Source organism: Scatophagus argus, chromosome 20, assembly GCF_020382885.2.
Source record: "Scatophagus argus isolate fScaArg1 chromosome 20, fScaArg1.pri, whole genome shotgun sequence".
NCBI classification, from domain to species: Eukaryota; Metazoa; Chordata; class Actinopteri; family Scatophagidae; genus Scatophagus; species Scatophagus argus.
The window spans coordinates 3,425,404-3,438,548 of NC_058512.1; the positions used below are offsets into that span (position 1 = coordinate 3,425,404).

General features: G+C 42.2%; 1 protein-coding gene across 1 annotated transcript in view; it reads right to left on the reverse strand.

Moving 5' to 3' along the window:
- Positions 1 to 286: 286 nt before the first annotated feature.
- Positions 287 to 13,145, reverse strand: part of lamc3 (laminin, gamma 3) — an 86,178-nt gene continuing 73,319 nt past the window's right edge. Inside the window, exons 15-28 of the mRNA XM_046374681.1 lie at positions 12,709 to 12,862; positions 12,481 to 12,623; positions 12,121 to 12,299; positions 10,114 to 10,297; positions 8,754 to 8,998; positions 7,610 to 7,686; positions 6,873 to 7,007; positions 4,918 to 5,122; positions 4,281 to 4,427; positions 3,713 to 3,815; positions 2,869 to 3,071; positions 2,296 to 2,436; positions 1,890 to 1,989; positions 287 to 1,403 (exon numbers count right to left, since the gene is read on the reverse strand). Coding sequence (XP_046230637.1) covers positions 1,141 to 1,403; positions 1,890 to 1,989; positions 2,296 to 2,436; positions 2,869 to 3,071; positions 3,713 to 3,815; positions 4,281 to 4,427; positions 4,918 to 5,122; positions 6,873 to 7,007; positions 7,610 to 7,686; positions 8,754 to 8,998; positions 10,114 to 10,297; positions 12,121 to 12,299; positions 12,481 to 12,623; positions 12,709 to 12,862 — 2,279 coding nt within the window. The 3' untranslated portion in view covers positions 287 to 1,140. The remainder of the gene's footprint in view (positions 1,404 to 1,889; positions 1,990 to 2,295; positions 2,437 to 2,868; positions 3,072 to 3,712; positions 3,816 to 4,280; positions 4,428 to 4,917; positions 5,123 to 6,872; positions 7,008 to 7,609; positions 7,687 to 8,753; positions 8,999 to 10,113; positions 10,298 to 12,120; positions 12,300 to 12,480; positions 12,624 to 12,708; positions 12,863 to 13,145) is intronic.

Sequence of the window (13,145 nt, forward strand, 5' to 3'; positions counted from 1 at the left end):
CTTGTACAACATGCAGTATTGCTGCTGTATCAATAGTAAAAAAGCTGACTAGAAACATTAAGATGTGGCTCTACAATGAGCCTCTACAGTCAGCCAATAGGTAAACCGCTATGTGGTATAGAATATTGTTGTGTTTAAAGAACTTATAGCTTGCATTCTGCTGCTGGAATTGGTTTGACAACAAGGGAAGCACATTACAAAGGCAGTATGTTGACTCCACTGCGGTTTAAATGCACATTGTTTGGTGAGAGAATCTGAGACTCTGAAGACACAGTCAGAGAGATGACTGCGCTGAATGATGAGGCCATATTCAGTTTAGAAAAATCCACAAATCGAAAGAATGTTTTCCAGTTTGAACACTTATTTTATTGCTTTTCTTTTCTGAAAAATTCCTTGAACCACCGTCTACAGATTTAAGAAACGTGTTTCTTACATGCTTTTGTGTGATGCTTAATGTGTCTTGTAAATACAATATTCGCCATACAAAGATAATTAGTTTTTACATTTTGTTCACCAGGAACCACACGGTGTGACTAATCGTGAGCCCATTTGATAGTGACACAGAGAGGAGGAAAAATGGAGAAATGACAAAAACAAAGAGGTAGGCACTGTAAAAATCCTCAGCTCAGGTTGTGTGCTGTTGAAGCCTGACCTGAACCCCACCGAGGCCAAGAGGACTAATTGTTAATTAAGCTAGGCTGATGAAAAAGAGCTCAAGTGTAAATGAATGTGTCAGTCTGGAGGAGCACTCAGACACACCTTTTACCCCCACAAAGAAAAATCAGCATTATTTTAAACTTGACAGTGCACTCCAGTAGTCCAGAGTGGCTGGTTATTATTCATGGTGAAATTAAAGTTCTGATGTTGTTGGGGAAAAAAGAAAAAAAAGTGGGAGTGGGAGAAAAAAAATGAGAGAAAAAAAACAGAAAGAAAAAGAGAAATATTAGGTATAAATCATGGGAGACAGAGGATACGTCTGAGGCTTTTGGTGGAGATGGATTCGGTGGAAAGGAAAAATATGAGAGGATGTTACTGACATTTTTGAAGTAAAATAAAAAAAATGACCACAACAAAATCCTCCCAGTCTTTTCTGATGTTCAGCTGTCTAATCAATGACTTAATCACTGTTGCCTACAGTGTCTAACTTTTCCCTGTTGCTGTGGCCTGGGGGCAGGATTGAGGCAGGTTTAATGCGATGTCCCTGAGACTGTCTCTCTCCTCTCTGATCTCCTGTAAGTCCTGTTCAATGAGGGACATCTGGCTCTGCTGTTCCTTAGCGGCCGAATGCAGGCTCTGGATTTTCAGGCCCAGCGCTGGGCTCTCAACACTACCGCGAAGCATGTGCAGACGGCGCGCCGTCTCGTTCAAGATCCGGTCAAATCTCTCCAGTGGCACGTTCCCATCTGGTACAGACATGCAGGAGAGAAGACGGAGGGAGAAAGAGGAAACCACAGACGGAGGCGTCAAGTCTTTTTTCCCCCGTGAATCAGTCCACAAGATGACCTAATGACACTGATTTGATCATTATCTTCTCAAGCATGTTTAATATATTGACAACAAAGTCCCAGATGCCCGCCTTTCTAGTCTACAAATTGTACAACACATTTATATAGGAAATGGGTTTGAATTAATAGGGTCAGAAGTGCACAGCTGAATTCTTTCAACACACTGAAAAGACAGACAGAAAATACGAGTGGGACCAGTGAACAGCATTTATTCTTGCTTTACCATGGGGATAAAACCTGGGAAATATTTCCATGTTCAATGAGGCATTAAAAAGCACAGAGCTCTTTAGTGAGCTGACATTTAAGATGTAATGAAGATTTATGGGTTTTATAGAAGACTAAAAAGGAGCCACAGTGAAAATCATCTGTAAGAGAATGACTTACCGATCTTGCTGATTAGCTCAGTTAGTGTGACAGAATAAGCCTTTAACTGGAGCTTGGCTGCTTCCATGTCTTCCTTTATGCTGGCCAGGGATGCCTCAGGCTGGAAATAAGAACACAGACTATAGAAATGGTCTCTGGGGCAGCTGTGGCGTAGAGGTTGGAGAAACAGCTTGTGACAGAATGGTCGCCGGTTCGGTGTGATTAATCAACGCTCTCCCCCTCCATTAGTAATAGCTGATGTGCCCCTGAGCAAGGCACTCAACCCCCCAACTGCTCCCCGGGTGCCTGATATGGCAGCCCATGCATGTTGCATGTGTGTGTTCAACCAGTGATGGGTTGAGTGCAAAGCTTTTAAATTTTAAGCTGTGTACAAATTAATATGCGTGTACATATCTGTGATGGGTACCTCTGAAGGGATCTGGGACTTTGCTGTGTCGGTTAGCATCTCCTGCTCAGCCAGCTGTTGTAAAGCAGAGTCTATATGGGAGCTAAGGTGAACAGATGCAGTCCTGGTATGTTTGGCCTGGGTCAGAATGGCTTTGGATTCCTGGACACAAAGAAAGCAGGAAACATATCACTGAGGATCTTACTGTTTGGTGATTTACAGCCATTTTAGCAGCTTTGTGAGGCTGTACTCAGACACAGTATTTTGAGCAAAATGTCAACGTCAGTGTGCACACTAAACTCACAATGACACAATTGTGACACAATGACCTGCTGATGTTTATCAGGTACAATATTACCAATGTTCAGCATCTTAGTTCAGCAAATTAGGATGCTAGTTCATGGAGACGTTTAAAAAAAATAGTGGACAGTTACACATTTGACCTGATGATGGCGCTAGATTAAAAATAATTCATCCTGAGTGGGAACATGAAAAGCTGTACCTGATTTCATGCCAATCCACCCAGTAGATCTTGAGAGGTTCCACAAAAAACAAAAATGTTAACCTGTATCAAAGTGGTGACTGGACACACACCTTTGCCACAACATGTGCTGTTTGTTCTGCCTCTTTCGTGGTGTTACTGGAGAGGCTAGAGTTTTCCAGAGCGGGTTTTAATGTCCTCTCAATCTGCGAGATCCTTTTCCTGACATCGGCTAGAACCTTTTCCTTCAGGGGACTTTCTTTCTTCATTGCAGCCTGGGTCTGGGCCTGCCGACGGGGCCACTCCCTCACCATATCTGAATGGAGATTGGGAAAAAGGCAGATCCTGAAAACTTGGTTTCAAATCCCAAAATATTTTTCTATAAAATTAACATCATGACTAAATAAGCAACTCTCAAATGTGAAGTCAGGAAAAAGACAATATAAGGTATGCTTTATTAATAGTTAAACATTACAAAACCACGGACATCAGGACATTGTTTGAACAACCCACCGACTGTGGTAGGATACATAGCAAAAAGCTTCGTAAGAAAATAAGTTTTCATGCCCTTTAAGATGGTTTCAAGGTTGTATTGAATAAAAAAGAAGTTTTCTTGTGCTGTTACTTCAATGCAAGCCTGAGGAGCAAAAAAACCCACTTAAGATTCAGCCAACATATCATTTATTCTCAGAACATTTCACTTCATTTCATTTTTCAGGAAAGCAACTGCTGCGTCCAATACATGCCAAGTAGGTCAAGAAATTACAATGGCAATGACATATTTATTACAGTAATATCTGAATCTATAGCTTTTATGTTTGAATTCAGTGTCAGCACTTGACATTTCAGTTTGGGTAATTCAGCTGGGCCTTCAAGAAAAACATAATGCAAGACAGACAGTTTCACTGAGAGAGAGAAAAAAGAATAGAAAAAGAATAGACAAAGAGAGAGACTCACTTTTTAGCTCCCTGTGAAGTGTGATTGCATCTGATTCCACCTCTTTCCCTGTCACCACTGACGACAAAGCCATGACCTTTGCCCCTTGGGCGCGAACTTGCAGCTTGATAAAGAGACAATGTAACGTGACCTCAGTGGAGCCGAGTGTATTCAAACCTTGAAACAATGTTTTATTAAATGTAGTGTAAACCAGTGGGAGGATAGCACACAGTCTGCTTACAGGCCTGCTAGTGGCTCTGTGATGCTATACTTAGAGCTAATTAATGGCAGTAAGGACAATGATGGTGATATTTAGCATGTGTGTACTATATTCATCATGTTAAAGTGTTGGTATGCTAGAATTTGGTAATTAGCAAAAAGTAAATTACAGCTAAGGCTGATGGGAATGACATCAGTATCATAACACTGGCATGCCAAAGTGTCCTTGGGCGTGATACTGAACCCCACATTTCTCTCAGTGCCTGCTTCATCAGTGTGGAAGGGCTGAGCATAGAAATATTGCACTTTAGACATGAAGTGCTGAATCACTCCTGATGAGCAGGTGTGTGAGGGTGTTGGTTTGAGTCACCTCACTGATGACATCCACCATCTCCAGTTTCTTATTTGCAGTCTGTTTTAGAGGCTCCATCTCCTGCCCAGTCTTGCTGATGAGGTCGTCTTTGGTCTGAATTTGCTGGTCCAGCTCTTCTGTCTTTTTTAGCAGGCTGTCGCCCCACTAAACAGGAACCAAAAATACACACATTTAATGCCCTCATTAAGACAAGCCCGTTTTGCTTTCTCTATCACTTTTGAAAAAGATTTGAGCTTTCAGCTATTTACAGAGGACACATTAGTCTATTTTAGCATCATTTCAGTGTTTTGTCTGCTCAGATATGCTGCAGTGGTAAACCACTCTCCTCTGGAACAACATGAACCCCCATGAGCAGCAAATCCTGGCAGAATCTCATCTCCTGTGCCTACTCATTGCACCCCTCTTCTTGCCAAATGTTGAATTAAGTAAAAAAAATGAAGTGGAGTTAACTGCCCACTCCTCAAAAAAATGAGAGCTACTTGTATTTCTATATGAGCTTAGTAAAATTTGCCTGAATGGTTTGTTATAAATATGCAGCTCTCGAAGCAGCTCTAACTAGACTAAATGATTCTATAATGTAACATCATCATGCTTCACATTCCATTTGTACCCTGCAGATGCTGTCCAAACTGACCTCTGCTGTGTGGTTGGTTGGATGTGTTTGGTCAGGCCCCAGTGATGGGCTGTCATCTGTCAGAGCCAGTGGGTGTAAGGATGATGTGATGTTACTCAGGGCAAGCTTTAAACCAGCAGCTTCCTCCTCCAGGGCCAGCTGTTTGGCTACGGTATCATTCACCTGCGCTCTCAGGTTGTCTTTCTGCTGCTGCATTTGTGTGATTCTGAGATGAAAGTGACAGAGAGAAAAGCACAGAGGAAATGTAGTGAAAACTCCTCTGAAAATAATGTTTTTCTTCACAACAGGATGTCTTCTGTTAATTTATTCATGAGTGTTAAGCTAATGAAGAAAGTTAGAGACTCATTAGAGCCCCACATGTAATTCACATCATTCGGCACATTCAGTTTCATATCTTATGTTGTCTTATCAAAAAGGATCAAGCTGTGCAGTATTGCAATCAATATATGTGCACAAGCAACAGTGCAGCTTGTTATAGGAGAAGGCGGCATGTTGCATAGGAGACATGACGAATTCAAGGAAGGTGTTAGTTAGCGCAGTAGAAGTCTAAGTGCCATTTTTGTCACCTGCACAGCTGTATTGTTTGCCAATCTGTTTTGTCTCAGCGGGGTAGAAACAAAAAATTCACAGTGTGTGTATGTGTGTGTGTATGTCACCCTTGTGTCCTCACTAAAAATAATTCCTTTTCACAATAATTAATTTCACATGTTTGGTCAAACACTAGATGTTGCAAGTGGCTGTTGAAAACAACCATATGGTAAAGGTCTGGCTGGGTAAAGGAAACTAAAAATACTTGTTCCAGCTTTGTCTTTTTCAGCTGCAGTACTTGTTCTGCCAGAAAAAAGAAAAGGACCCTGTCCCTCTTCTGTGATTCAGAAATTTAAAAATGTGACAGAAAAAGCTGGTAAGCACTGATCTAATCTTTTTGCAGCGAACCTGTGGCATCACTGTTGGGTTTGGTTACAGGTGCAGCATGTTTGAATGGTGCTGCTGAATATAATCACACAGGCTTGTTGTTAGTAAAGTGTATGAATTGATTTTTTTATATTATTTCTTTCTATATTATTGTTTCTTGACAATCTTGGCAATATAATTTTGTCATTCAGATTGTCCAAACTGTCATTTTACCGTGTCAATTCTTAGTTTCCCTAACAGAACTGAGGGCCAAATGATTGAGTGTTGTGTGCTCTGCAGATTGTGAAGCCCCTTGAGGCAAATTTATGATTTGTGATACTGGGCTTCATAAATAAAGATTGACTTGACTTAACAGAGGCCTATTGTTAGTGACAGATTGAATAATGTTATCATCTTTTTGACTGATTAGCTGGCCTGCCCATAAAAGCCATCTGCTCTGCTTAAGTCACCAACACATGGGGAAGTATGTATGGGATATGCAATTTTATGCTGTGCATAAAGTGCTCAATTCACACCCTATAAAGTGACACACACACACACACACACACAAAGTTGTACAGCAGTGCACCAAAGATTAACAGAAGTCTCCTGAACCAAGCTGACTACTGTTAGAAGGGGGTAATCAATTTTAAGTTGCTCGCTTCTTGCTCTCATCATGGCCACCGGAGGGCTTTTTGCATCATTCTGTCTGGCATTCAGGATAATCCTCAGAGCAATCACACGCTAGGAGATGCAGCGAGCGTGCGGCAAATCCAAGAAAGCAATAGGCTTACAGTGGAGAGAAGCTGTCCCCCTGTGGCTAAATGTCTTACTCCTAAACTCCAGTGTGCTTTAAAGGCCCTTTGTAAGGAAGAGGACCTTAAGCAATAATACAGGGATAGGTGCACTTTGTTTGAAATATACTGCAGAAGTGCAATAATCCAGGGAGTCATGCCGTTTGTTGGGATTTTACAATACAAGATGCTTTATGTGAATGAGAGACATTTTTCTGCTTGTGCCTGTCTGCGTGGGTGTGTGTTTGGATTCGTTGTTGTGCTCACCGCTCCGTTAAGTTCCTGATGTACTCCTCTGTGGAGTTGTCCTGCAGCAGATCCATCAGGAAACCGAAGGTCTGCTTTGAGGCTCTTACCGCCCTGATGGCCACGGCCTCAATGCGGCCGGCTGTTTCTCTGTGCCTACAATGAAGAAAAAAAAGGAAGACAAAGTGAAAAGAAGAAGGGAGGGGGGTGAGTGAGCAACACAGAATGACAGACCATTACAACTGCCTGAGGAGAGATGAAATGGGTTTCGGCATTGATGACTTCCCCTCACTGGCTCTCTAGTTCAGATTTCTGTAACTACCATGTAATAGTGCTTCATACACTGAGCAGCCTGGGGTATCGATTCACAACAATGTAAGTGACAAGTTGAAAGAGGAAAGCAAGAAGAGATGAAGGTCCAATGTGAAGGATTTAGTGACATCTACTGGTTCGGTTGCAGATTGCAGCCAACTGAACATCCCTCTTCTCATCCTTCTTATAAGTAGCCCCTAAACACATGAAAAACTTAAAAGGACCTCTCTAGGACCTCTTGTTGGGGTCTGCCAGGAGAAACATGGAGGACTACATGGTAGAGGACTTGGTCTCTCTGTATATAAAAGGCTCATTCTAATGAAAACACAGATTCTTAGCTTCAGGTGATTATGCATGAATGAAAACATAATGATGAAGATTATATTTAATTTCTAAAGCTAAATTCTTTAAGCCATTTCCTACAATTGGCCACAAATTAACCTTACCTTGTCATCAGGGCCTGTGATTCATTGACCATAATGTTCCATTTGTTCGGTCCTGACACCACCTCAAAAGGAATAATCTATGAACAGAAAAGAGAGCGGGAGACAGAAAGAGGCTCTGAGAAAGGAAACTGTTTTGACATGTTTAATTAAATTAAGTGAAATTAAAGTCTCCAACTAATAATTGAGGGATTTTTCACACCACAGCAGAGTGGAGAGCTTTATTTATTTATTTATTTATTTATTTTTATTTAGATCCAATGGTTTTTTCATGGAGAACTTAGTATCTGTGTGAAAGCTGTTATAAAAATCTGTGTGCAGGACGTGGGCCTGCCTCAAAACGCTGGTCTGGATTTTGTTTTAATTTTGCATATAAGGAAACTCCTCTAATGAACCTTTGCATTTAAGCACATGTATTCTAAAAAGATAAAAGCAGAGGTTTTTGGTAAAACCTCCCTCAATATAAATCCACTGAAGTTTTGTCCTGATAATGTAGAGTCCTTCCCCGAGTGACATTTAATTTGAGAAGATACCAATAAAAATAGGAAAACTAAATGAACAATTGACATTTCAGCTTTTTTTTCTTAATTTTGGAGGCCTGCTCGGCTTATTAATATGAAACTAAATTGCCGCTGCTGCTTCAGGCTTACTCAAGTGATAAGCTTCTATAAAGGTACAGCGTGTCCACACACACACACACGCAATAAGAAACAGAGAGTCATATATTGGCAGCTCGCTCACCTCCTGGAACCTAAATAACACAGCAGCTGAATGCACAATAGATTCCTGCAAGCGTCGTGGAGAGACAGCAAAAAGCCTCGCAGTGGGTGAAGAACAAGTTGTTAATTTCAGAGTCCATCAAACATTCTTTGGATTTTCCTTAGGAGGCATGAATTTACCACTCTGTGGAGGGGCTGGGGGAGGGGGGAAGGGCGGGGTGAGAAATATTGTTCTGCTTTGGGGGATCTTCTACAGAAGAGCTCCCCCAAGAGTGGTAAAGTGCAGCATCCCATTGCGAGGACAAGAAATCAATTGCTTTACATACAATATCAAAAAATGCTTCTGCGGTGGGTGAACGCTTATAGCTAACCAGAGCGTGAGGAACATTAACACAGCGTTGAAGAAACGGCACGTTTGATTCTCCTACCATGTTGTCCAGGTCCAGTGTTGCCTGCTTCAGCTGCTTCTGAGATGCTCTGATCATGAAAATCACCTCTGTGAAGGTTTGACACACACCCCTGCTCCCTTCATCCTTCCTGCTCTCCTTCCTCTCTCCCTTTGTCATGCTGATGCTGCAGTTCAAAGCAGATGCAATGCCATGCAGCTGGGCTAAGAGTCTGCCCGTAGAAGTTTCCAGCAAGGAAAATTGTTTTATGAAGGCCTCTTTTGCTTCTGAAAGAACAAAGAGCACAAAGTGAAAAAAAAAACCAAAACACATTTAAATCCTCACGGATTATTGCGCCAAGAATATTATTATTCCGAGTCTTTGTAGCTAGAAACGCTGCATTTGAACACATTACTCTCATTTACTGTGTGAATTCCTGAGTTCACATCTTTGCTGTCTGTCTGTTTGTAGTCAGAAAAAACGAATCCATATGCGACTTTGTCCAGATGTCAACGCTTTTGTCAGAGTCTCACTTTGCATTCAGTGGTGTTTCTAGTCTAACTGGCTGAATAACAAGTCTGGAGCACAATTAGTGCGAGACGCGTGGATGTTGGTTGTTTCATTTGGTGACATACTTGGCTCATCTCTTCGTCGTCTCATAAAATAAGAGATAACAAGTGTGTGTGAGTGTGTGTTTGTGTGGGTGTGCCCTTTTTTTTGCCTCTGTGTGACTGCACAGTGAGTCTCTTGCTCCCACATACTCATTAAATTATTATTGGGCCACCCGATGTCTAAAAGGGCTGGTTACCCTGTGTGTGTATGTGTGTATAACTATGTGGGTGTTGGGAGGGGGATTGTTAGACAACTGTTATCGTGATTGCAACTATAATCATAATAAAGCAAGGATTAGAGATGCACCGCCTGTCATATAAATAGGGATTAAGTTGGTCACACGGCACCTTGTTCTATATTGTTATGATTTGTCTCCATTTGGCTTGTGCAGCTGAGCCTGTAAGCCCTCCTCCCCCAAAGATAATGAGGATATATCAACATTGTGTTAAAGTAATTGGGAGAGGTTTGTATTGTTGCCTGCTTCCTGATTTAATCGCTTTGTTGTGTTGTATCTGCAGCAGCATAACACTGAGGAGACACTGACAGAGCATCAGCCCGTTTGCTGAGCGCCAGGGGCAATTTCTTAGCCATGCATGCTGGTCCTGTATGTACTGATATGACATGTTATCATCTCACAGCCACAATGTGACACAATAGTTACAATGGCACATGCGCGAGCTTCATATTTCACAGAGCAAAGGCTGCCAAGTGTCTCCTAGATGACCACATAGGAAACGTTAGTGAGAGTGACAGGCCAAGTGGAATTATTGTGGCTACCGGCTGCTGTTACCTTGGAAGGCCAGGAAATCCTCCAGAGCGTTGGGTAGAGTATCCTCCCCCTGGTGCTCATGGTCATAAAGCCTGGCCATGTGATACTTCAGCAGGTGGCGCTGCTGCTTCCCAAATCTACCTCGGCAATCAAAGTGAGCCAAGAGGTTCTCCAAATCCTGCAGGCGACTCCTCAGCTGCTCGGCCTGTAATAGCACCAAGATTTATCACTGAGTGTGTCAATGAGAATACAGATTCTGTGAGAAACGCCCTCCCCACCTTCCCAAAAAACAAAACATGGAGCTTCAACAACAAATACCACAGCAAAATATCTATTCATCAACATCCGTATTTATTTATTCAGACACAGGTATTGAGATAAGACTCGGATTCTTCATATACCATAACATCAAAATGTAGTATTTCAGTAAAGGCAATGAATAAATGAATATCAACCAGAGGATAAAATACAGTTTTCATATGGGCTTCCACTTACACTATTCTCTGTGTGGCCGAAGAAAGTGTTTCAGAGGATAACTAGATTAGACTTAGAAAATGGAATGAAGGTGCTACAATTGGCACCAATTTGTTGACCCTGGGGGTTAAGTGGTCCAGGAGTATAAAAAGAGTGCGTAATCGCACTCTGATTGCACCTCTTTCTCAAATCAGGAAGCACGTTACATGTGTTGCACATGTGTTGCACATGTGTGGCTGTCAGGCATGTTTTTTTGTGCTTGCTGATTGTGTGCATACAAGGCATTAATGAGCACACATGTTCAGTCCAGTCGTTTTAACACCATGTATAACGCAAGAAAAACAAGCACTCTGCCCCTCTGCGATGACTCACTTGTTTGTATGAACAAGCACCGTATATCTATCTCATTATTTTATTCCCTTCTCTATCTGGGTGTTTCCCAGTTTCTTTGTAATATCTTTCTTGATCATCAATCACACATCTCTGTCTTTTTCAACCTTCCTCTCTTTGTGCTTGTTAGCCTTTTCCTTCCTGTGCGTAAGCTAAAGGAAAATGTGAGCAGAAAGACAGAGTGGGAGAGGCAGGAAGGCGAGCCGAGGGAGAGCGAGGACAGTGAGAGTAATTGCAGGTGTTCACAGCAGACAAGGCTTGGGATGTTCACTGAATTGCTAACACCATGGAAATCACAGTGTGCATTCACTCAAGTAGAAGTCAGTCCGGAGAGAACACAGAGCCACTTTAGCTGGAACGAGAATATGTACAGAGAAAAGACAGAACATGGCGGTGGTATTGGATTGGCCTCAGAAGCCAAATCCAGGCATGCAGCACCTTAGCATACAGACGTGGGCTGTGACAAATCTAAAGGGACAGAAAGAAGAGGCACAGGAGATCATTAGGGCAAATGTCTCTTTCTGTTTCACTGCACATCTACTGTTTACTTGCAAACTACAAATCCAAAGGAGCCATATGGCTGTCACTAGGGTCTACAAAGGCGAGATGTGCTTGGGAACTGTGCTATTTCAAGAACAAACTGCGTCTCATAACAGCAGGAGCCAAGGCACAATCGATGTGCGAAGAATTTATATAGACATGCAGAAATACGTGTAGCAAACACGTATTAACAACCATGACAAGAGAATAAGCAGGAACTTTAAGTACATTAATTAAGAATATGAGATACTGTCATTGTGTCACTGCATATCAAGACATTGCAAGCAAAAACATCAGTGCTGAATCAAATTAATCAATTAGTTGATTAACTATAAAAATTATTGACAGCTTTGCTAATTGATTAATAGTTTAAAACACTCATTAACAACATTTCTGTCTTGATTCACTCTCACCAGACTCACAGCAGCATTTTCGTGTGCTTCAGGTGGCTTTAAACCCTTGCTGTAAGCTATCAGTCATCAGCTTAACCGGTGGTGTTTCAATGTTGCATTCAAAGCTTGCTCCATTTGCCCCATGCCCAAAATATCATTAACTGCAGATTTAAAGTCTCCATTTGCAAAATCTAAAAATTACAAAATTTTATTGCCAAGACTATAAACTCACCTGCTTCTTGACAAGCCCATAGCAAACTGGGCATTCCTCACACTGGAGTGTGGCTCTGCTGTGGAAATAGTTCATCTCACATTTGTCACACTTATAACCCACGAAGCCTTGGCGACAGTGGCAGGTGCCGTTACCATGACACTGCATGGAAATGGATCCCATCGGGTCACAGTTACAGGCTGGGAGGGGACAGGGGACAGCGGGACGGAGCCACAAGAAGACAGGACAGCAGTGTAGGAGCAGAGGTAAACATTTGCGGAGTTTGATTTACTTTCATGTGTGATCTGTAGTAAAGGATGTATTAAAGGATTAGAGGATGGTGCATAGTGCACTTGCGATGCCTCGAGTAAAGTCTCGTACCTCTGCAACCTCGTGAGGAGAATCCAAAGAAGCCAGCGCGGCAAGAATCACACAGACTCCCCTCCACTCCTGCACGACACACACACTGCCCTGTGACTGGATGACATGCGACGGACGACGAGCCAATTGGATGACACTTGCACCTAAGGAGGGCAGGGAAACGTCTTGAGAATGAATAAGCTCGGTCATTATATATATTTGACAGAATTTCACTGGTGAATTCTGTACCTCTCACATCCTACACCTGGTTGGAGGTTGAAAAAGCCAGTTTCACAATAACTGCAATCCCGTCCGGTCACATGACTGAGGCACTGACAGTTTCCTGTCTGAGGGTGGCATTCATTGACGTGGCCAGAAGTTCCAGCAGGATTGCAGCTGCACGCTGGAAGAAACAAAGAAAGCAATATAACTAAAACAATGATAATACTACATTGTGAACAGCTCAAATCCTGACGATGCATCGTGTCACCATGGAGGAACTGATTGATTTCATCCCAGAGTGCTTGAGGAAAAGTAGGAAATGACAGACGGTACCAGAGAGACTCAGGGAACTCTTACTGAGTGAATGTTCTGTACAAAAGTTTGACCCAGGGCTTGAAAAGGATGAACATCACAGCCATTACACCTCACTGTTTCATTCACTCAGACCTTTTTTGTTAAATGTC